This window comes from Dromaius novaehollandiae, chromosome 3, assembly GCF_036370855.1.
Source record: "Dromaius novaehollandiae isolate bDroNov1 chromosome 3, bDroNov1.hap1, whole genome shotgun sequence".
Classification (NCBI taxonomy): domain Eukaryota; kingdom Metazoa; phylum Chordata; class Aves; order Casuariiformes; family Dromaiidae; genus Dromaius; species Dromaius novaehollandiae.
The window spans coordinates 36,158,713-36,183,718 of record NC_088100.1 but is presented as its reverse complement, the minus strand read 5'-3'; the positions used below and the strand labels follow the sequence as shown (position 1 = coordinate 36,183,718).

General features: G+C 37.4%; 1 protein-coding gene and 1 long non-coding RNA gene across 6 annotated transcripts in view; both read right to left on the bottom strand.

Annotated features, from left to right (window-relative positions):
* The window catches only part of MEI4 (meiotic double-stranded break formation protein 4), a 128,565-nt gene extending 126,463 nt beyond the window's left edge, over positions 1 to 2,102 (bottom strand). For 2 of the 4 annotated variants that reach the window (XM_064508693.1, XM_064508695.1), the window contains exon 1: positions 1,890 to 2,102. In XM_064508693.1, the coding sequence (XP_064364763.1) occupies positions 1,890 to 1,932 (43 nt within the window). In that variant the 5' untranslated portion in view covers positions 1,933 to 2,102. The remainder of the gene's footprint in view (positions 1 to 1,889) is intronic. The other 2 variants (XM_064508694.1, XM_026121124.2) reach the window with 2 other exon arrangements.
* A 2,429-nt stretch (positions 2,103 to 4,531) lies between these two features.
* Positions 4,532 to 25,006, bottom strand: part of LOC112995838 (uncharacterized) — a 54,274-nt gene continuing 33,799 nt past the window's right edge. Inside the window, exons 3-5 of one of the 2 annotated variants that reach the window (XR_003262261.2) lie at positions 14,228 to 14,613; positions 12,237 to 12,301; positions 4,532 to 5,817 (exon numbers count right to left, since the gene is read on the bottom strand). This is a non-coding gene — a long non-coding RNA (uncharacterized LOC112995838). The remainder of the gene's footprint in view (positions 5,818 to 12,236; positions 12,302 to 14,227; positions 14,614 to 25,006) is intronic. The other variant, XR_010388253.1, reaches the window with a different exon arrangement.

The window sequence follows — 25,006 nt, the reverse complement described above, 5'->3', positions numbered from 1 at the left end:
CCCATAAAAGTCAGACCCTTAATTATTTACATAGTTTCACATGTGCTAACACCTAATTAAATGAACTATAAATTTTCAGTTGACATTGTGGACTCCAGAAATATTCCCAGTCTTTATATACTGCCAAGGTGCAACAACAAAAAAACAGTACCTCCTAGTTTTACATATTGTAACTACTACATTAATTCCTGCCTCTAGAACTTCAGAGTACCAGGGGAAAAAAAAAAAAAAAAAAAAAAAAAAAAAAAAAAGCAACCATGAACAGTTTGAGGCATTACACACTAATCATTTTGCATCTCTCCTCTTCTCATGTTAAAATACATTGACTCACATAACATTATACTTCTCAATTTTGCAAGTGCAACCTTTATCTGAATCTTTCCATTTCCAGAAGTTTTTCAATCTTCAAGATCAGTCAGTATCTTTCAGTAAACAAGGTTACTTCAGATAACTTACCAGAAAGCATCTGTTGTATTCTAAAACCCCAACTCTTGGCTTTCTTACAGAAATTGCATACTGGCAGAATGAAAGGTAAGACTGGTCAAAAGAAAGGAAGATCAGCCAAGGCTGAGAGAGAACAGTAAGAATACTAGGAATCTAGTACTCTAAAAAGTGTACAGTATCTAGTGAACTATAACCACAATTAAATATGTACTGCTTGAATGTTAGTTTATGAAGCACTAGAAGTTGTAAAAGAAAGTGGACTACAGAACTGACTTGCCAAGCATTTGCATCCAAGTCTGTAGAAAAGTATTTTTTTTTTTACCCTTGTAACTCCTTCTGCAAGTTATTTATTTCATTTTAATTCAGCTCAATAGCTAGTTTATTCAAAATAAAAAATTGATCAGAAATGAAAAGAAAAACTACTTTTCTCCCTCAGTCAATGAAAAATGTGTAAGAGGCTGAGCTCTATTATTTCTACATTCTTAAGGACGAGGTTATCAGAAAGAATCATTTCAGTTCACTGACGTTAGAAATAATCAGTTTTAGGTAAAAATATGCTTTGATATTTTTTTCTGTTGTATCTGCACCATTAATGTACCCATATTTTAACAAGCAGAGCATTAAAAACATGAATTGCCTTCTGGGATCTAGCCAATACAACTTGACAACTGACATTTTGTAATTCATCAGACAAATAAGAAAAACTCTTCATTTTTTTAAAACATATTAAAAAAAGAAAATTAAGACTCTGAATAAATGTAGTGAAGTTATACAAGTATTTACTTATTCATAGTCTATCTTCTTCATTAATAAAATAGTAAGAGGATCAGCTTTTATGTGAAGGCCTTTTCTTTTTTTAATCAAACAAATAAGCCAATTACACTGACCCTTTCCTCAGGAAATTACCCTGAAAATATTCAAGAAGTACTCCTGCAAAAGAAGACAAAAACCAACTCTTTAAAGCAAAGTTGCTTGCATGCTGATTTAAACCAGAACTAAACCTCAGAGCTAAATCAATCTATCCTGGATGAAAGGCCCACAGAAAGGGCAAGCCACAGCCCATCAGAAATAAAACCGCTACAGGAGACCTTGATGACCTATGCTACAAAAACAGCCAGGCAGTACCCTGCTTTTCAGAAAGATGCCCATGTCTCTTGCCAGATTTGCCTTTACTGTTCCAGGCAACTACCAGACCTTTACGCAAAGCAGCACTGTTTACAGACATGAATAATGTCCCCAAACGGAGCAGCAGCTACGGCCGGCGGAAGCAGCCCACCACAGCCAGCCCTGAAATGGCGGCGGGGCAAAGCCGCCTCAGGCGGCGGCCGCGGCCTCCCCGCCGAGCACCCGCGACCTCTCCTCCCGCCTGCGCCGCAGCCGGCCGCGGGGAGGGCGAGCTTGCCCGAGCCCGCTGGACGCCGCGCCGGGCTGGGGCTCCAACCCACCTGCGGCAGGACCCCCGCCACGGGGGCCACCTCCCGGCTCCATGCCCGCGGCAGCGCCCCGCGCAGCCGGGCGCGCGCTGCCCCTAGCAGGCGGCGCGAGGCCGCGCGCGAGACTGAGGCGGGACGAGCCCCAACCGTTGCGCAGCGTCAAGGCAGTTTGGTGAGTCCTCCTGCTTGCAGCAGCCGGGCCCACAAGCCGCCGCGATCCACAGGGCTAAGAGGGACCTCTCAGGCTCGAGTTTGAGCCCTGCGCATCCCCTGAAAGATTTGGAGTGAAAATAAACACAGATACCACATTCATCAGCTGTTACAGGAAGACACCGGGAGCAGTGTGGTGCTCCAGGGGCGACCTGCAGTGATGTCCCACCTTTTCCTCGCGCAGAGGTTGTTCCCATTTTCATTTCTGCAAAAGACAGGAATCAGCTTGGTCTGGGATACAAAGCAGAGGAGCTTTTCAGAAGATGCCTGTCTCCAAAAACGGAGGGGAGCCCAGCTGTGTGAGCAAATGGGACAAGCAGGGCCGCAGTGAAGATCGCAGGTGGAAAGACTTGATAGACAGATCGAAGGGGAGGAGCTGGTTTTTCCACATTTTGTCACTCCTGAATTGTTGATCACACTTTTAATTTTGCCATTATTTTTATACAAAAAATTCAGGTGACACTTGGATTCAAAAATCATCATCATTTTAGTCACCTAGAATGACCCCTGACATTTTTACACTGGCATATGCTCGGTTTCAAGTCCACATTATTTTTACTGTTATGAAGGTCCCTTGAACTATTTTATTGGTTAATTTAGATCTTTTTAAACATTTCTTGGTTTGGGATATCCTAAGAACAATTAGACTTTAAAACTTCAAAACAGTAGTTGTTTAATTGCATGTTGGAAATACATGCTCCTTTTTAGCTGAAGACTTCTGATCAGAGCTCACCAGTCAACTTAGGAAATTATTATTAGAGATAAAATTATATTTTTCACGCAAACCTTGCTGTATAGTTTGTGTTAAGACAGTCTTGGCCAGAAATGCACTCTCTATAGTACAGGAGGATCAATCTAAGTAAAACTAAGAGGTATTCGTGAAAAAATACATACCTTTAAATTCTCATCCTCATTTTTTGTTCTTGGATAATCTGAACAGCTTTATTTTTGACACCTTAAATTAATTTATTCCAAAAAATCTACCTATTTTTGTCGAGATACCTAGTGGTAAATTTCTGATGTAGTGTCTTTTAGTTTTATAATTTGAAAAATAAACTTACCATCGTAACTACAGAAAACTGTTAACACATTGGAGCTTTCATTTTAGACTTCAAATGATAAAAACAAATTAGACTGATTAATTTAAGACTGTTTTCATTCTGACAGCACTACTTCTTTCTCAGTCAAGCCCCAGGGAAAAAATAGCAAAACAAAACATTCTCCAGCCTTTTACTATAGTGACATATCAGCACTTAGACTCTCTGTTTAGCATTTTCTGTGCATTTCTCCTCAGCAACTATCTTCAAAGGATAGTAGCTGAGTCTATCAATCTCAATAAGGTTCAGTTTCACCTACCGTAACAGAATATGTAAGTGATGCAGATAATTTTCAGAACTGGACTTTCATTATGTTGAAAGAAATTTCCATATTTTCAAATGACCTTTTGAATTATGGCTGAAAGAAGAAAAGACTGAGAGACATTGGAGCTTTTACCTGCAAACCTGTGTTTTATGTACCAGTCGTCCAGAGAGTTGAAATTAAAAAGCAGAATTAAGCAAAAGCAACATTATTACCATTCTGAAAAAGAAAGCTGCTCTGACTGATTTTTCTGAGTGTACCAGTCCTACCAGCAGGTGTGGATTTACTCAGAGGTATCTAGCAAGTTTAAGGCCTTCTAATATTATACAGTTGCCTGGGGGGGGGGGGGGGGGGGTTGTTTCAGCTTATTATTTTGTACCTAAACGTCCAAGATCTGCCTAAATTTAGTTTTAGATGCGTAGTTCTCTCTTGGATTTGGAGCTCGTAGTAGCTAAGAGGAACATCTCTCAAACTTACTGTATCCATCTTTTAGAATACCAGCCACGGAACACTTTTTACAGTTTTTAGGTTCATTTTTAAAGTAAATTGAAGTGCCTCAATATTTTCAAGGTGTAAAAAAGCTGATTCTTCCTCCCTAAACAGAGCAGAGTCTCTAAGGACTTCATTATTCATAAGAAAGCAGCAAAGCCTGGGCACAATCAACTGCAGATTCACTTTGAGATGTGTGATTCTGGTCTGTAGAAAAACACTTTAGCTTTTCGTACACGTATGTCAACTTTATGCACAGAATATTCACAGTGATTACATGATCTAACAGATCAGCTTTATACTGTATGAACAATGTGTGTACACATGCGTTCATGCATGTGTGTATGATAGTTATGCCCAATAAATAAAAAATAAGATACAATCTCCATTTTAATATCCAAACAGTGGGTGATTAGCACTGTACATAATCTTGAGTGAACCAACAGTAAAATCAAGCTTTGATTTCAAATAAGCAGTTTGTACATCAGGAAGGGTTCTGATTCTACCAGTTGCACATAAATTCTTTTGATCTCTGCTTTTAAAAGATGCCTTTTGATCTAAAGAACAGTGAAAGGATACATTCATGGCAAAAGGTCAAGCAGAATAATTAGATGCTTTTATTAATAATTAAACATCAAATCAGTGCAGGTGTTTAATCACATTAGGGGTCATGCATTAGGATTTAACCAATCTATATGCTGAATAATTACAGATAAGTCAATGGTCTGCTAAGCTTGCTATGCTAACAAACTCCAAAAGCACAGGCTTCAATCAATTATTGAGTAAATAAACTACATTACTGTAGAACATACAGGCCCTGCTCTTATTGGATGGCTACAGCATCGATAACAATTTGAGCAAGCATGAAAAATAACTTTTCATTTGGAAAACTACCATTTGATAGAATTCATTAGACATCTGCTTTATATTTTAATGCATCTCAATTTGCCTAAGAGCTGGAGATGCCTGAAAACAAATATGAAAAATGTTGTCACAATTGATGTATCTTGTGTTTAGCTGATCTGGAGCAAGAGGTATACCAACTTGAAAAGAGTGTGTGAGAATCACTAGCGAGAATGTCAGTATCTTCTCGTTTGAGCTTTTGTTCTTCTGTGTCATAGCCCTGTATTTAATCAAAGGTAAAAATTTTGTCATCATGATTCTTCATTATTCAGCTTCACACTCTTACCAGAGTAGACTATAATGTGTTTGCAATGGCATTATTTTGTATGTAATTATGATGACAGAAATATGTTTCAAGTATATATTAGCCCTTTCGATCATAATCTGCAATTCTAAACAATGAATCATCTGGTTTAGGATGTTCAGGGAATTATGCAATAACTTCTTTGTTCCTGTTCAGAAATAAAGCAGTACCATCAGGAAAGAAAGATAACACTTCAGCATCTGATGCAATGAAAACCTCTACACTACAAAAGCAACAGAAGATAGATTAGACATAATTTGCAGAAAACGGAGAAACAAATAAAACTCTCTACTAATAAGAGGCAACATACTATTAGCTATGATGGTATGGGTAGATACTTTACAGTGCTTTATTTAAATGTCAGTCCTTACATAACACTGTAAGATTAGATGTATACAGAAGATAATGACAACAGATTCCATTCTCTTCTGTAAGGTTTGTTTTTCTATAAGAAAACCTTTACTTCAAAGAATTTTACAGTCAATACAGACTCCCACTGCACTAGGTAAGAAGCAAGGGTAAAACATGTTAGCAAGTAATCAGAATGATAGCCATTCTGTAGTGGAGACATGTTTAGAAACAAATGTGACAACATGGCAATTTTTTGCATTTGCATTTGCATTTGCAATAGCGTAAGAGCTATTTTTCATTTTCTCTGTTCAGAACAGCAGACATCTGGGAAGAAAGAAAAAGACATATAAAAAGGGTTGCCATTGCACTTAGCACTTTCTGTTATAATTCCACAAGCTTTTATTTATGCAGGTTATAAGAAAAAGGAGGAAGAGGTAGTACCTATGAAATATCTAGCCTACAATATACAAAACTGAGATTACACTTTTACACACAGGGTTAGACTCAAAGAGGATCTGATGCACATAACTCCTGCCCAACTGCCTGACAATATAGAAATTTGTGCATGAGAGTATTTTTATTATTCTGATTTAATCCTGAGACATTTTGACTGGCATTCATCTACCAAACATTAGATGTCAGCTGAATCATGGACTACAATGTCCATTTCTTTCTATTGACTCAGAAGGGGGCTGGGATGAGTTTCGGTCAAATGAGTTTCATCTCTTGGAACATACCCACTTAATCAAGCCTTACACAAAACAAAATGTCAGATGCCACCCCCCCTTTAAGACACAGTGGTTGTGGTAGTGCTGCTAGCACCTGTCCAGCCAGGAGCTCATTTTTCAGAGTTTAACAGATACAGAGTCAATTCCTTTCTCTGGTAAGATTTGCACCTTCCTTTCCCACAGGACTATTGCACCCTGCCAGCAAGAGGGTGTCCTGGAAGAAATCTCAATTCTTTCTGCTGAAGATGTTCCACTTTGGACAAAATAATTAAATATTCTTTGGGATAGAAGGAGCTTTAATCTGGTGAAAGGGCAGTTACCTGGCAGGAAGACTGAGGCTCCAGTTTAAATCCCTGGTCCTGTTAACATGTAAGTATTCTGCTGGAAAAAGAACTAGAACTTGCTTCATGCTTGGGTAAGAAACCTAATTACCTTTCAGTGGGGGGTTATATATGACACTATGTCTGAGCTAAGGATTCATTCCCTTGATGGAAGAACTGTAAGAGCTTGTGAACTTTAAGATCAGTGAATATGAATAAGGATATCTTCTCCACATACGGAGACTGATTCAAAAAAAAGCCATTAAAACCTGCATGGCATGGCATGACTCAAGTGACAATTTCAGATTTGAATGTAATCAGTACAAGTCATCTCCAGATGCAGTTGTCCAGAAAGCTGGCCTCAGGCCACAGCTTAGAACCACAAGCTCTAGGCTGTGCATACTTTAAAGGGAGAAAATTGCACATGACAATAGGTATCCCCAAATGTCCATTTCATAACAGGGTTTAACAGGCATTAACAGGATTTAACAGGCATCAATCTGCCAAAATGTGTGGGCAGTCTTTAGTCATATTTCTGCTGAATAATGGAAAAGAGATGCCTCAGAAGGATATATAAAAAAAATTAACAAGATTATCAACTGTTTCACAATTAATTATTAATAAATTTGTCCCAAACAAATTATTAGGGGGAAAGAGGATGCAATGAAGGTGAACCTAAGTTTTATGATATGTATATTTTTGGAACTAGTCTGAGTTGACTAGACTGATGTCATGACTTATGACATCACTAAGACTTCCATTAGAGTGGAGGATGCTTCATTCAAATCCATGAAAAGAGTGCAATTTCTAAAATGAGCTGAATTAATTAAGCAATGGCTTTGATTCTAGACTTTTGTTGAAATAATCCATTTGATTTTCAAGTTATTATTTGTAAAATCGATGTATAGTTTTTCATTTTGATTGTAACATTTGGTTAAATCTATATAAAACATGCTTTTTAGTATAATGTTGATCAGGTGTGTAACTGGGTTCTTGAGGATTTGGGGGAAAATGAAGGAAAATATAGCAAGTCAGCAGAGTGAAATTGTTACGGAGGTTACTTGAATAGTTCATATTTAAAAATGAAGAAATCTGAGTTCTGTGATATCTGAGACCTTGATATATGTGCTATATATATAATTTCCTTAAGGTTTGTAAAAGAGTTAAACAAGTTTAATCAGAAGTTTTCCTCTGCACTGGGCTGTGAGAACCTAAGGTGAAATTAGACCAAGCAGTCTATTTATGGATATAATCCTCTTGTATTACCATGCATCTTGCATTTGGAGGGGAGTTTTTTTACAATTTTCATTCCTTCTCTTACTCCATTATTTTATAATGCTTTATAGCCAAATTCTACAAACTGGCATGTATATGACTTCATGGGGCATCATGCACACATCTCTCAAGGGAAAATGTGGCCTTTAATAAATATGCAATCTGGCAGAGTTGTGGTTGAGGTAGGCAGTTTTAAGATGCATAACTTGATTATTTCAAAATGAGATTCCTTCAAATATGCCAACAGCAGGTTTATGTCAAACTGAAAGTTACTTGAATTGGAGTATAAAAGAGAATCCTAAACATTTTTCAAATTATGGAAAAATCTATTTGCTCATATTCTGTAAGTGAGAACAGCCAGACTGGATTTTTACCACACTTTCCCAATAATTCATATTTGGGTAGTGAACAAACATGAAAAATATTAACACCACAGTTCATATTTTTAAACCTCTAAATGTCATAATAGAAATACCTTCTCAACCCTAATTATGGCCATTGCAAGTGAGATGCTATAAAAAGTGCAAAAGATGTTTTGCTATTTGTTTACTCATTTGAATTGTTTGTTTGGATAGCCCTCAGAACGGTATTTCTTGTATTAGTAGTCTCCAGACTGCTCACAGTTTTTAAAGCTCTGGCAAAGTCCAAAGAAGCCTGTGTTGCCACTAGTATTTCTTCTTATACTAAGAATCTTTCTCTTCCTCAGAAGTAATTACTTCTATACCTGTTTTCAGGACTAGAAAATGCTCTGCTAATTTTCATGAAGACCAGCCATTCCCTGCTATTTTTATTTTCTTTGTGGAAACCAGAACAGATAGAATAGCTGAATGCTCCAAGAGCTTAGTCCAGCTTCGAGCTGATACCAACAGCCAAATAAATCCTCCCTTTGTCTAACGGATCATTCCTTAGACCTTCTGTCAATAGGATTTCACCTGGATCTCCATACCTGGTAAGTCCAGCAGTGACCCCAGGAATGAAAGCGTATGCCAGTTAAAAACATAAGAAATACCCCAGTGGGTCAGACCTAAGGTCCATCTGGCTCAGTATTCTCTCAGTATTCAGGAGAAATCGGAAAGACTGTTAGGATATTATTTAGAGATTACTCATTGGCATCTCTTTTCTGCAGTGCATGTTGTTTCAGCTCTTAGGCAGTTTTGAGCCGTTCTTTGCTGCCATAGCTGAGCCTGTTGCTTTTTATTTGTCCATCTTCAAGGTAGGAAGTGCCATTGTTTCCACTTTACAAAGCAAAGTTACACAGCGAATCAAATACACAGTGAGAAATTAAACTTCTGTGTCCAGCTTCATTACTAGCACCCTACTAACTAGATTCAGTTAGCCTATTTGACCCATGTGATTAACAAAGATATTAAATGGCAACTAACAGAAGTCTTGCCAACTCTATTTAACCTAGCTGCTTTTGTAGATATTCATTTATTTAACCTTCTTCAATGTGTACTTATTTATTTTCAAGATCATCCTTTAGGTTTTCTTTTTTGTGATGTTTAAACCAAAAATACAAAATACACAGATGTTCAGTATGAATTTAGTTACTGGTTTTAATCAGAGCTTATCCAAGTGCTGGTGATCATATTCAAGATGACCAGCTAGTTTTCCATAGGAAATAGGTCACCTCTTAGCCATTAGCCATTGCATTAGCAATAGAAATAGGTCAATCAGAGAAGACAACAAAATCTTTAAGTTTAGATGATAAGATGAAGGAGCTGTCTTCAATGAAAGAGCATAAAGGAGGCGTTTAGGGAAGCCGACAGAGAACATGGAGCAACAAAGAACTTGGAGATATTAAGCGGAGGCTGGTTTCCAATAATTTGCCTTTCTCTTTAAAAACTGGCTGCTTTCCACTCATGTTGCCCTCAAGGTTATTTGGGTGTAGTCTAAATATTACAAGCCTTTACTTCACTCTTTCCCTGGAAGACTCATCTGAATGAGAATGTTAAACAACGATAAGCTTTTTACACTTGAAACTGATGGGAGGTGAAGGCAATACTGACTTTTTAAATTTGACTTACACAGTAAGAAACAGCTCTTTTTTGCTTCTTTGGTGAAATGACAGCTGTAATTCATGCTGTAGCCGTACATAATACCACTTTATATATTCTCAAAAAAAATCCATACAAGAAAGATGTTAATTCAGTTTTCAGAAAACTGGGTGCTTAGATAAATTGTTCATAAATTAAATACAGTAGGTTTTAACATGTGTCCAAACCACTATTCCAAATGTAATCCTAAATGCTCTGCATATTTGCAGGACAGAGTATTTACATTTTTGTAATACACTCCCAAATAAAGATATTACCCCACTTATACCTGAGCAAATTACTATTGAGTACTGTGTCAAATTTCATCCTACACCAATTTTCTATGCTTAAGTCACAGTTCCACTATTTATATGCAGTAAGCTTGCAGCATGGGGCTAAGAAAGTCCCTGTGAAATATCTAAGTAGCTCACAGAACCTTGCAAAATCCTGTCAAATGTAGGAGACCCTAAAAGGATCATTCAAACGTCCCTGAAGGAATTCAAAGATGATGTACAAGTCCTTGAAAGTAAAACTTTATAATAGTAAAACTGACAGATTCTTAACTATAAAATCATAAATGCAACTCAAATCAGACTTTTATAAGGACTTAAACAGTATGTGTTCAAAGGAGATCCTTGAAAGGGAATTTTTAGAGGTATTAATATCAGAAAATCATGAAAAATGGATTATTAGGTGACTAAAACAGTTCAGTCTAAAAAAAATAAGGAAAACCTGGATTTCTCTTGTAGATTTTAAAAAATGAAATAAAAAGAGTTTAATATAATTTTGAGCCTCTCCAAAATTACAGGGAAAAGTGCATTGGAAATTTTTCCATCTTCTTTATTATTTTTTCTCCATATGATAAAGGCGAACAAGTGGTGTCCATTTCTGATTTCTAGGATCACTTCTTAGAAGTGACTTACGTGGTGATTAGAAGGTGCTTTTTGGTGAGGGTACATTGAACAATCCCTTAATAGTTTCAAAGAGAAAAAAGAAAGCAGTATTCTGCTTAGTAGCCGACTCTCCAAAACCCCAACTGTAAATACTACAAAAACTATGCTGTTAAAAAATTACAGAGATAAGTACACCTTTGATTTCAAAAGATGTTAAACGTTTTGGTAGTCATCTCATTTTAAAGTACGTTTTTAAATCTTTTCAGGTATCTAATCAGAAAAAAAGCCCAACAGTCATAATAAAATGCCTTCTTGTTTAAATAGTCACTAATAATAATAATAGCAATTCAGATTAACACCAAGACTCAGAGAGTCTTGGATAGGAAGAGCCATACAAACTGTCTGCATAGAAACTGGCACCAAGACCTCCAGATCATTACAATTCATTTCATTAGTTTTCTTGATGCAAGTCTCTGTGCAGTCATGTTTAAGAATATAAATATGCTATTCAGGTATGACTGAACTGATAAAAAAATTGTATTCATATAAATTGCATGTAAACAAGGATCCTCCCTTTCCAAAAATGAAAATGCCACTGTAAAGACATACACTAATATAGCCAGTTATATGAAAAACAGCTAATCCTGCTTTTTTGATACCAGTTTCCAGGAGGGTGATCTTCAATCACTTGTATCAATTAATATGAAGGAAAGAAGTCTTTTCACTTTAAGTCAGTACCAGCTATCTGTACTTGTTGCCCTAGTTCGCTACCAGTCTCACTGAGACTGGAATGTAATTCTGAAGGAGAACAAATGACACAGAGTAATTTTGATATCATTTGTGTCACTGAGGTATAACAATATACAAGGTACCAGATTTTCCAGAGATTGTATGTTATGAGTCTCTTCTGGCAAATGCTTTGGAGGTCAAGGAATTGTGGCTTTAATTATCAGTAGTGGGGTGGAATATTCCCTTTTTTCAAGGAAGAATTTTCACAGGTTGCATTCAGCTCCTTCCACACGTCTCTTAGAGCAACGGGCATTTGGGTTAGGGCCCAGGAAACTGATATGTTTCCTGCTGAGGTCAACAGAAGGACTTACTGCTTTTCAGCCTTTAGCAAGAGTCTAACACACTTCCATCTTGCTGCTAGGCCTAGGCAGGTAATCTAGGCAAATGGACACTGCACATGCAAACAGAGTCATGCTTTTTTTGCATATATAGCAATTGTGAAGCCTCAGGCTTCTGGCTTGGGACCCACAAGTGTCGGCGGATTGAAGTCATGCTTTCAGTCTCCTCTGCCTATAAGCAGTTAATCTATAATTAGAACAAGTGATGTTTTACTAACCATCTTCATTAAATTCCCCTTAAATAAGCAAAAAAACCTTCCTGACAAGTAAGGATCAGACTGGAATCTTCTATGGAACTATCAGAGAAGAGCAGGAGGAGGAAGAAAGAAATCTGAAAATTAATTTGAAAATTCAGAGGTTTTACCTGATGTTTTGGAGGAAATCCAAACTTCTCTTTTGCACAGTTTAGTTTGTCAGTCTTCCTTTAAGCTGAGAGGTTGATAGGAAAAATAAGGAGACAAAACAGAGTTACAGAAGTGTTTAAGCTGACAATCCAAGTGTCATGCAGGTCGAATCCCCAAAGCAATAATTCCCAAATCGTGCAATCCTGCAACATATGGGCAAGCCTGTTTGTCTCCAAAGAGTCCTGAGAAAAGCCACAGAATGCTTTGTATTAAGCAAGATCTGTTTCATGGCTTTCTCTGCTAGAAGACAGTAAAAATGTGCATTAAAAATAACCTCTGTGGGTATGTTGGATAAATTTTACTGATGAAATAAACTAAACTTAGAAGCACAAATACTAAAACACAGTGTTTAATAGATGGAGGTAGAAGCTTCATAGCCAAAAACAGCAGGCCACATTCTGGAGTCCCTGAAGTGCTAAAACTTCTACCAGTTGATCCACGGTACCCTGTAAATATCCTATACCCTATCCTTTTCCACAGCTTTCCACATGAACATTTGCTAATTCAAATCAAGTTTTGTGGGAATTGCCTTTCTTTAAAAAAAAAATAAAAGTCAAAGATCCATTCAAGGACTATGAAGGAAGTCATTTAGTAGCTTAAAATTCTGCCTAAAGGAGGTTTTCCCTTTCTTGTTGGACTGGCTACTTCCTCCTTTGGTATCTCCTCCTGTGCCATACAAACAAAACATCCAGTCATTTCTTGCTGGAGGGAGCTGATGGATGAAACTGTTCTGTACTGGAAGTAATCTCTACACTGCTAGTCAAGCTCTTTTTGTCCCAAATGGATTCTACATATGCCTGATTTTCTCCATACAGAATAAGGAGTAAACAGAGACTGATAGATATTGGCTTTCAGTCATCTGAACCATCAGCTGGTGTACATTAAGAAGTTATCTATGCCTTTAATTGTGAGTAGGAAAAGGATTTAGAACTCACAGGAGCGTAATTGTTCCACAGTAAATCTAAAGATAAGCCTCTCTTCCTTACTGCCCACACATACTTCCCCTGATTTGAAAATATTAAAGTGTCCCTTTCCCTTCAAATGCTGGAGCTGAAAGCAAGATCTATTATCTTGAAGCCTTCTTTGTAGCTTAGGCTCTAATGAGATGCCAATATTACAAACCAATAACCAAAATGACAAAGTATTAAAACGAAGCATAAGGCTGCCTTTATTGCTGCCACATTTCTTTACTGCATTAATTTTGAAAACATGTTTCTATATACTCTCTAATCCCAGTCTTAGTGTTAAAAGTTTTGGTAAGTGACAAGTTTCTTTCTCATGTGACATATTGCTGGAGGCAAGGAGTAAGTGTGGAGGGCAGGGCAAAGGAGGGAGGGAAGATTTTTATCTTTTAATGTGCCAGAGCCTCTGAAATTTTCTTTTCAGTTTACTCAATCAGATAAAGCAGGCTTGTTTTGATATTAAATCTCAAAGTTTGGTGAATTGTTTATTCCTTGTTATGGATGTGTTTGAAATCAACTGAGCAATATGTACGTAGCTTAAGAAAATCAGGTAAATGGTGCTGTGATTAAATAAATACATCCCCATGGGGCTGTCTTTGTTTCTTTGAGCTCCTGCAATCTTGTCTTGTTTGCGCAGTGAGAATACAAAAATATGTGCCTGTTTAGCAAAATGTAGTTATGTAAACTGGCTGATGAGCCATCACAGTTGCTTGTATTCCCAAGCCTAAGAAGTCAAGTGATTTTGCTTATTCATGATTAACAGAAGAGGAATGCTCACCACAAAAATGTCTCTGTTTATCCATCCTCTGTTCACTAACTGCAATATACAATACATTTACATTTCTCATGGATGTAATTGAAAGTGATGTCCCATGTATGGTGAGTCAAATTGCATGCTTTGAATCAGTGGGTAGTGCAAGGGAATCATGCTATGAAGGATACAAACACTGCTTGCACCAGCCAGTTAGGACATGCTGTTTGTGTCCTACCTCCCGAAAAAGTGGGACAGGTCACGTCGTGCCAATCATATCCTCAGAGATTTCATGTGACAGGAGTGACCAAGTCGGGGGACATAGCAGATGTGGACTGAACTGCAGCTCATCTCCAGGTGGACTTCATGCTGCAAGGACCCCATAAGCGTGGATATCACCAGCAAAAGCTGATATGACTTCTGAGTGAGCCAATGCCTCTGCTATACCCTTCGTCACACATACCAGCCAGTTATCCAAATGTCAAGGATATTTATGGTTTTTGTAGAGATAGATAACTAGAGATACTTTACTTTTGTCTTCACTTCCATTTTTCATTTCTGCATTCCTCTTTCTTTCCATTCATTTCATGATAACACATCTCTTAACACATGGAAAGAGGTGCACTGGAAAAATAAAATGTGAGATAAATTAAAATATTTTGACATTGTGCAAATTCTCTTAAAATGAAAAGGTGCAGTAATAGCATTTGGCTTGGTATTTTCTCCAACAAAGAAGTCATCTGTTTTCATAGTTAGGTGATAGGACTTGATGTTGTTAAAGGAATAGTTAGCAATTTGTGGAGTTTTTGGTGCTTGACATCTGTCTTTTCATTTTAACTGAGTTAGCAGAGTTGTCCTTTTTGTTATGTGTGTATTTCAGTAACTAATGGTAAAAACTTCAAGTACAACTTCAAATAGCTCAGAATAGCATTTTATATGCTGAGCAATGATGAACAGAAAAATACAATTGTCATTCTTTTCCCTTCCTATTTTTCTAAGATGATCAAGTGGAGTGTGTACTGTTTCAAAACCAGCAGAAATGACAAAGGTCAGGATGTGATCTCAGTATTTTTATGAACTGTGCAAGCATATAATTCAATAAATGTACTAATCTAAGTAGAAAAATAAGAAGAATTTGATAATTATTCCTGAGACTGGCTTGACAAGCATATTTAATCTGTCACTCTCTCTCAATATTTACTGGCCATTGAATCTGAGCAATTTTTGTGTGCTTAAGCATGTATTCAGTATGACACATTTTAAAGAGAAAGTATTTGTACTGTTCTGTTGGCACTTGGCTGCAGGGACCACAAATATCATTAGTCTCCACATACTGAGAAAATAGGCAAATGGATGTTCGATAAAGCATTAAGTAGTATTAGTAATGATAACCACAAAATAAGGTGGCAGGAAAAGAAGGGAACTGACCACTGACATTGTTCAACAACCCATTACAGTGTAATATTAATCTTGAAACGTTGACTTGTGGACCAGCCAAGAAATTACATGAATTACTTAAGGGCCTTTAACATTAAAGTATTTAATGATTTATGTCATTTGCAATATGTGGCATGTCACATCCTATTGCAATACGGCGTTTATCATGTGTAACCATCTAGGCTGTTAAAATATTTGTTAAATTTCCCTAGCTCCTTTTTAGTATGTGAGAGAAGAAAACACCATCTCCTTATATAATTTAAGGAAACAAAATGAAAATTTAAAGCTACATGGAAACTATTTGTTATTTTGATGACAAAACGTCTGCTCTTAAGAGCTGTCGAGAGCAAATGTTTTCCCAGTCAGACACCACGGTTATTGTTGGTTACATCAGCTTCTTGTCAGGAAGCTGACTAGCAAAGGAACAGATAGTTTCTGACATTGCTAGCCATAAGCTTTTCAGTTTCATTGGGCACGCTCAGATCAGTTAATTCAGGAAAAAGTTTTTTAGAGGAAAGCTAGTCTCCTAAGTATTTCAGTAGTTTCAGACATTTCATTCACTTTCTTTACTGATGTTTAACTTCTTTATATCAATCAGTGATAGCCCACTACTTTGAGTCTTGCTAGAGATCTCAAAAGGTTTAAAGGTTGATTAAAGAAAATCTTCAGATTCCTTGATATTTTCCTATCAGTAAAGGAAATCTGAACTGATTTGGCTGTTGTAGTGGAGTAGTATATAACTATGGAATTTCATGCCCCTTAGTCTTTGGTTTAAATCTGTTTTTTAGATTTACATCAATTAAAAATCTAATTGATGATAGGTGGGTGACTTATGTCAGATTAGTTGGCAGTCTCAGTAAGAACCTTTTAAAAAAAGATATCATCACCTTTTGGGTTCAGTAGGGGCATTTATATGTTATCTCAAACAGTCCTTTTTATTTTTTCACGTAGATGTGGGAATTATGACTAGTAATAATTTGTGTGTGTATACAGCACATGCGGGGGGGGTATGTATATGTATTCACACATATATATGTATATATGTACATATATACACGAATATGTACATATATATATGTATATATACATTCACACTCAGACAATTCATTTTCCATTTTCTGGGATGGATGCAATGTAACAAAGGAATATTGTCTCAGCTAATGACTTTCTGGAATAACAATACAGAAAAGTTACTGGAGCAGGAACAAATGTGCATGAGTCCAGCAACATGCTGAAAACCTTTAGTCTGATACACAGGACTAAGTCCAGCAACATGCTGAAAACCTTTAGTCTGATACACAGGACTAAGCAGACTGCTTAGAGTTAAGTATTTCTGGTAGAGTTTGCTGAACTAGGGCTGGAAAACTCAGCATTTTGCAGAATCGAGCAAATCCCAGTGAGATTCTGCCAACAAGGATTTGACTTACATAAAATGATAATACATACTGTGAAATCTTTGTCAGACTAACATTTTGAAAGCAATATTTTTTCCGCAACTTGAATCGACATGACCGTGTTGATTTTATTATTATTGCAGGAGACGGTACTGATTAACCACTCAAAAAAGCAAAGAATATGGGCGTGTTTGACCTAAAGGAACTATTTTTCCCTCATTTCAATAAGCATGAAAAGAAAAACAGGGGGAAAAACATAGTGGCTACTGAAATGTAGGAAGACCTTAAGTAACATATGACTATGATGGGAGATAAACATACTGAAAGGTAACTAGAAATTAAGGCAGTTAAGACTTATATGTTAGGACCCAAGCAATCCCTTGTTAACTTCCTTTACGAGCTGTTGCTGTCTTCTACATGCTCCCACGGCTGTAAAATACCCCCTACAAGTTCCTCAAAAAAGAGATATTTTTTGGTCCTTCTCCAGCACAGTTTTACTCTTTTCAGCTTGGGTTCAGAGCTACAAAGAAGGCAGAGAAAAGGAGCCACTGGAAGCATCTTATTCTGTTTCTTCCTGCTTCTGCATCTACCACAGCCACTGGGTGGCCCAGCCTGGGTACATACACTCTCGCAGCGTACGCAAAGAGAGAGGAAGAACTTAGCCCAGGCTTAGCTTCATGCTTTATTCCCTTCTAACCCTTGGTCAAATTGTCTACACCCTGAACAAGGAGAAAACTTCAGAGGGGAAAACATGCACTCTCTGTGGATGTTTTGCCTCTTCTGGCCTGAAGGGGCAAAACATGGGCCACACAGTTTCTGTGCTCCACCACCACAGCTCTACCTGCAACCTCAGGGATTGCAGAATAACCCTCCCCTCCCACCTCTGCCTTAGCCTCAGCTCATGTCCCACACCAGCTTCAGCTGCAGCATGGTGAGTACTCTGCTAACAGCTCTGAGTTTTATTGATATAAATGGTCCTGGCCACACATATACACAGCTGTCTGACAGCCAAAGGCTGAGTGCTAGGAAGGAGGGAAAGGAGAGGAGGAGGCTCACCTGCTGTGATGTGGGAGATCCTCCTGTCAGGTCAGGCTGGGAGAAGCATTTTATAAGACCCTCCCCCCCCATCCATACCTGCTAGTTATGCTAATCTTTGAACATCACTGATCAGCTCAAAACCCTCCATCCACAAGACACACCTGGGGAGAGGAAGGAAACAGGGTAGGGATGGCCTTTTAAGGATAACCTATGGATTTTTTTTCATTTATTTTAACCTTTCTGTTCTGCCCAGACACGTCCCTCAGCAATCCCTTTCTCTCTCCATTCCTGAGTGCTTTGTCCATGGGCAGAAGAAAAGGTTGATCTAAAGGTACTAACAAAAATGCTTCTAAATTTATTTCAGCTTTAGAAAGAATAAAAAACAATGTCTGATCAAGGGTGCTGCTTCAGGAAAAGAGTTTTTCACTGGCTTTTAAAAATGTGGGATCAGACGAAAGAACTCCATTACAAAGATAAGGTTCAGAAAGTGTATTTTTAAAACATAAATGCTAATGCTAAAAAGCAAGCAAGTATCTTTTTCCTTGAAAAAGGAGCTTAGAAGTCCTTCACTGTATTGTATGGGCTTCACAGTTACATTCTGGTGCCTGACTTGACCAAGTATATTTAATCAAATTTCATGTTAATTCTTACTTGCAATTATAAGATATGACCTTGGTTTGCTATACCTCTTCAAAATTAAAAATCAAAGCATAGTTACATGACAATAAAAGTCTGAGAAAGTATAATTTGGCACTGATCAACAACTTTATATTGTACAAAACCAGATATAGCTGTTGTTTTTTGTGACACCTTTGTGATGACCTTTATCTGGTTCTGTGCAGCCTATGAAAGAGACAAATTTACATTGTATATCTACTTGCCCAAACTCTAGCATAGTTATTTGTTATGAAACGGTTCACATCATGAAGACACTGTTTTTCTGTGCTATATGACTTTTAAGTGTATCAATACTCAATGAAATTACTTATGGAAAATTGCTTCAGATATGCTGATTTTCAGCATATACAAGTTTCAATTTTTGATTTTGTATTTATAGACATAAATATACTTCTAGCAATACTCTTTGAAAATTGCAGATAGTTTACTTCTGCTTTTCTTTATTGCATCTTTAATTGAGCTCAGATAATATTAGCATGGCTTTATCTGTTTTATTTATTTTCAAAAGTCAATCATTAAAATCCTTTTGGGGCAGCTCAGTCTGGGCTTGGGCTATTGTCAAACCAGTGTAAGAATGTGTAGAAAGTTATTTCATTAGCTTCTAACTACAATGTTTCTTCATCACTGAGTATATTTTTTTGTTTGTATTGCATTTGTATCTTAGAATCTGCAAAAGAAATTTGAAATATTGGAACTGGATGCTGCAAAGACCATGTGTGTATCTATCTTTCCCTTTGTACAGCTACTCATTCATTGGGAAAAGGGACTTCTGTTAATGATGGAATGAGTTTGGTGCACATTAAGGGCAAGCTCTATCTCTGGTAACTCTAGAGACTTAACAGTGACATACGCAGTTAGTGTTAGCCAGTTGAAGTCCCTGTAGATGCAGGACAGACACCTTCAGAAAGTGGTTAGGTCCACCTGGAGCTTTGGCTGTGGGCCCAGCTGTTCTGTCTCCTTCCATGAACTGGAAAGGGATCCAGACAAGCATCTAGGTGTCTAAGCTTTAGAAACCTGAAGTTAGGTGAGATGAATTCCATCCTTAGGCTTAATGCATTAATGCAGACATTGCCCTGCTGAGGAAGAGGTACCACTGACAACACGGTGGGTGCCTCAGAGTTACAGCCACTGACTGTGAAGGTGCTGACCTGAGCATTTGCATAGAGGTGGCAGACAGTGATGGCTGAGGGCAGCACTAAAGCACCTCACCAAGGCCTCATGGAGAAATCTTGGTGAACATTAGTGTTATAACTAGGGTTGTGGTTCCCAAGCTATGCTCATACATAATGTGTCCTGCAATATAATTCTGAGGAGATGGTCAGGGCTTCATTCTGTGCTCTGCTGACCCTCACACAACTCAGATTAATTCAGCCCAGGCAAAGTCTGACTACTAGATGTTATTCAGTGATTTAGAGGCCTGGGATTCACTGGTAAGAGACAAAATGATGTTGCCAGATTTTATTGCTTGATAGAGTTTAACTTGTTTAGTTTAGCCCGAGGTATATCACAGACCATAATGCTTTACTAGATATGCTATGTTGAACCCTGAAGACTTTTGTTAGACTCGTTACAGTTCCCAGGAAATTAAATTGTGTACCACAAACAGAAAATAAAAGAAACGAGCAGAGTCAGTAGTGCACAAATCCATATAATCCATATCCATATAATAAGTGCATATAAGCTCATAGCAAAGGAACGGCAACTTGTGCTAGGTAACCTCCCTCTGCTTTCACTCTTGAGGCCAATAAAAGGCAGTCCAACTTCTTCCTTTGCAAAAAGCACTTTTGAATTCTGGACCAAGTTGCACCTGGAAAGAGATGACCATGCAGAGCACCTACACAGAGCATGTGACGCAGAGCCCATGCTTATGCCTCTGGTAGCCTATGTCTTCAAGGAGTCCTCAGAAGCCACATTAACTGATTCTTGATCTACATGGGGTTCATGAACAACAGATATGCCATCGCCAGCCTGAATAAATAGCCATGGTAGATCCATAGCTTGCCCCAAGCCCTTGCTGAACTCTCCCTCTGTCTCTGCCGTGTCTATTTGGCCTCAGACATTTCTGTGCCATTGGATGTGTTGCACATGCAGCCAGCCAGCCCCATGTGCCATCCCTATCCTTGCACCAGGTGACAATTCAGACAGCCCTGTGTCTTTGAGAGTAAGATTAAGTTTATTTTGAAGTATGAGTACTTTCTTCACAAGAAAGAATGCAGAGGCAAGAGTTTGATCCTTTTGTACTGAAAAATTAAGAGAGGCATAGGTGATCTGTTAGGCGCTACAGGGAGGTGAACAAATTAAAATGTAAGAGTCACGACCGTGTCAGACTTTCTAGTCTAATTCTTGTCTTGAGCCAAAATGTAAGAAATAATTATATTCTCTAGTGAACTGTTCTATGGACATGAGTAATTACAATACTAGGTACACAAAAATGTGTATATCTCATTATAATGAAGCATAGAAGTAAACAAAAATAAAAGGACTAGAGCCAAATGTTCAGAATGCCATTTATATGCTGTGCTTTAGTCGGTCAACTGAAATTTTGCATAACAAGGAAGTCTGCATGTGAAAATCTAGTATTTTAAGTGGAGTTTGTGTGAGGATTAGTCATTAGGGATGCTTGTCCAATATCTGAAAACAGAATAGTTATTCAGTTCAAATACTCAATTAGGTAGTAATCAAAGTGAGAAATTTGCAGAGATACACTGCTTCTAACATTAAAATACAATTCTGTGCTCATATTTCTGTGGTAACTAGCTTAGTAACATTAAATAATTCAATATTTCAGCCCTATTTCATTAAAACCCCAAAATACTTACCATAAAATTTATCTGATTAAATGTAGTTAGTTACTGTAGGCTCCTCTTAGAGTCAGTAGAGATCTAGAGAGCAACTCAGTTCATCCTAAAGTAGAAGTTTTATATATATTGTAGAAATGTGTATTTAATCAAAAGAATCCACCCTAGATGACATAAAAAGTTTAGACTTTCTTAGAAATCAGCTCCCCATACATTCAGATTTCATTAAAACAAATCTGATGATAACAATTTTTCTACATACTCACAAAATGCATAAACCTCATCAAGCAAAAAGCTGAAATGGAAACCCATGCTGTCCACCCAACTATCAAGACAGATTTGGGGCTTCAGTTCAGTCTGATTTTTCTATTTTCTACTTTCTTTAGGGAAAACAGCTACATGAAACATCATTTCCAGCCTTTCCACATTTCCTTAGCTGAAAAAAAAATCTAACTCATGTAAGTGGTTGGAGTCCTGGTTCCACTGAAGTCAGTGGAAAGGTTTCCTTGATTTCAGAGATGTCAGAATTTCACCAGGAGACAAGTACGGCTGTGCAGTATTACCACAAATTCGCATAAGGAATGAATACAACTACTCCCCCCCCCCCCAAAAAAAAGAAGAAAACAAAACAAAACTTCCTTAGTCTGACAGATTCATTTTCCATTCTATTAAGATAGCTTCAGGCAATTCTCTAGTAGGGAGCAGGATGTCTTATGCTCAAAATATGAAAAAAGAATTGAATGTTGGAATTCAGCTATGACTCACATTTGGCAGCGCGTATTACTGTCACTTCTGAGAGGCACTTCCCTGCTCTGCTCCACAGAAACATTTTAAATGATGTGGGAGATTTTTTACATGGAGAAGCAGAGCACTCTGATACATGACTCACATATATCTTATTATTATTTTACCCTTTATTCAAATTACTCTTTAGATCAAGATTGTATTAATACTCGTAATTAATTTGATCTTATATAATGCTTTTAATCCAACTATCTCACAACACTTCTTGAGCATTATCTAATTAAGCTAGTCACAATATCTCTCTGATGTAGTCAAGGAATCTGTGGTTCATTTCATCCAGCTCCAGAAAGCAGTCCTCTTTTGAGTCCTCTTATTTGACCTCTGAGGTCAAATAAGGCAGCTGTTTAATAATGCATAGCAGCATTGCGCCACATTTTGGGAAAGGAAGTGAGAAATAGCATCTCTGATTGGAACTGTAGAGGGATTGAGGGAGGAAAATGTAATTATTTATAATTTCAGATTTAAATGTGATAACTCCTCTTTTCCTTTGACAACTGTCAAAGATTCTTTAATGTCCAGTTGTTTTTTTACCTCATGGCTGAGATGTCTCGTAAAATACCACAGGTGCTCTGATACCCTCTGGTCAGACTCCAAGAGGACTGCTACATACTATGCCATGCTTTCACGACTTATTTTACTTTGAAATATTGTACCTACATATATAATTTATTTGCCTCAACTAAGTAGCTATTGTGACTCTTTGATCAAAACCGATGAGCAACTGCCAATATTTAACATTTCTCTCCACAAGACTTAGGTCAAGTAAGTAGCGTTATTATCCTCATTGTACAGAAAGGAACTGAAGAACAGATAAAATAAATGACCTTCCTGTAGAAGCCAGTGACTGAGAAAGCCAACGATTAAAAGGTCATTGAATCTGATTTTCCAGGCCCTCTATTAATTTGCTGAACTCTCACTCATCGTTCTTTCTTCTTTTTAAAATATTGCTAATGTTCAATCTGTATTACAATTTCAGTACATATGGTATCCTTGATTAAAATAATGATCAAACACAAACAAGTCTAAAATATTTGCCTAAAAGGAGAGCTTTCACACGTCTATAGTCATAGGATCAAAGGATCTGCTCTATCTCTAGGTAAAGTATTGCAAGGGCCAATTACACTCACTACTGAAAAGCAAAGACTTTCCTGAACCTCTGACCACTGAATCTTAATGATAAGAAAACTTGGCCCTTGCAGGTATTTATAAACAGTTTTGCTGAGACTGGGAGGAGCTTGAGGAGCCCATATATTTTCCCTGGGACCTGGCAAAGCTAGGAGGACTGGGGAAATCACCTTTCTCCATCCTGCTCATAGTACAGCCATTTTTCAGACCTTGGCTTTTATGTGCCTATTATTTTTTCAGTTCCTGCATAACAGTAAATATATTCTTGAGAAGCAAGAAGAGGCAAAAAAGTGATGAGGAACTTGCTAATGATTCCTGATGATTATTAAAGTACTTAATTTTGAGAAAGCAGACATTATAGTAGCACCTGGAAGATATGGATCTTAAAATACATGTAACATCACACATTATACAAGAAAATCCATAAAACCATTATTTTTATTATCTAGTAATGATATAACCTATGATGATTTAGATCATCCTCCATTTTATGAAAACTGTGAGAACTACATTCCCAAGATGAGAAATCATTTGTAAGGTGACCCTTTAAGTAGAGCTACTGTAAGGATGAAAATTCCAGTTCTTGAATGATTTCATTTCTCACCGAATCCTGAACCTATTAAATACTTTAAAAAAGAAACATTCTAGAAAAAAAAGTATCTGTCAAGTTTCAGTTTTCTGATTATAAAATAATTACAAATTTTGAAACAAAATAATTTCTGAAGAAAAGAAAAGGAATAAATATTTCAGTCTGTAAAAGTATTATAATAAAAAGTAGCCTTAATTCTGTCTCTATGTTATTTGGGTTAAAATTAACACAGTTCCACATTGCACCAGAGCAAAACTTCTGTCAAAGTTTTTGATGAGCTTTTGTTTCATTCGTTAAGCAAGACCACTTTAAATAAAAGATGGAAATTCTCCTTCCCACTAGATAATAAATTTCAGATGACTGTATTAACCATGTTTGTTTTGGTGTATGCCATGAACAGCTGGAGCTTCATGGTTTTAGTGGTTGTGCTCATGTTTTCCTTGTTGAAAAATGCATATCCTTCCCCCTCCAGAGACAGAACAAATACCTCCAGCCACAGCCAGCTATGAACAGCTGAAAAATGCTGACTTCATCCCATTGAAGGCCATGGAACCACACATGCTCTTAGAGGGGATGAAGTTAACTTCAGATGTCTGAAAGACAGAAGCAGAAGTCAAAGCTGGGCTCCTCTTATAGGTCGTGATGAGAGATGTAGATTCCTAGGTGATTTGTCTCACTGTAAATTAGGTAGATAGAGAATATAATTGTCACTTGGAAAACTTGGAATTTAGTCTCTGCTGACTCTAAAGGGAGCCCAGATAACTAGCTTAGTCCTTAACAACCAAATTTGAGATGTCTAAAATTTGGTGAGATGATACTACCCGAAGTGCCCACAATTATCTTCAAATATAATTTTTTAAATTGCTTATTGATTTTTGGCAACCATTCCTAAAACCAACAGGAAGCCATCCCAGCTGGACAAGTGCCAGGGCTAACATGCTTAAGGGTGATGCCAGAGCAGTGGCATTAGCAGTGCTCAGTGTGCAGCAACCATCTCTTTTATAAACTCATTTTTCAGATTCTTCTTCATACAATATAACATCTGAGTGAATGAACCAATGGCTTTGAATGAATGTCCAAAATGGTTGTTGTTTGAATAGTGCTGTCACTGTACACACTGCTGTACATAGAGTGGATGAACATCATAAACACCT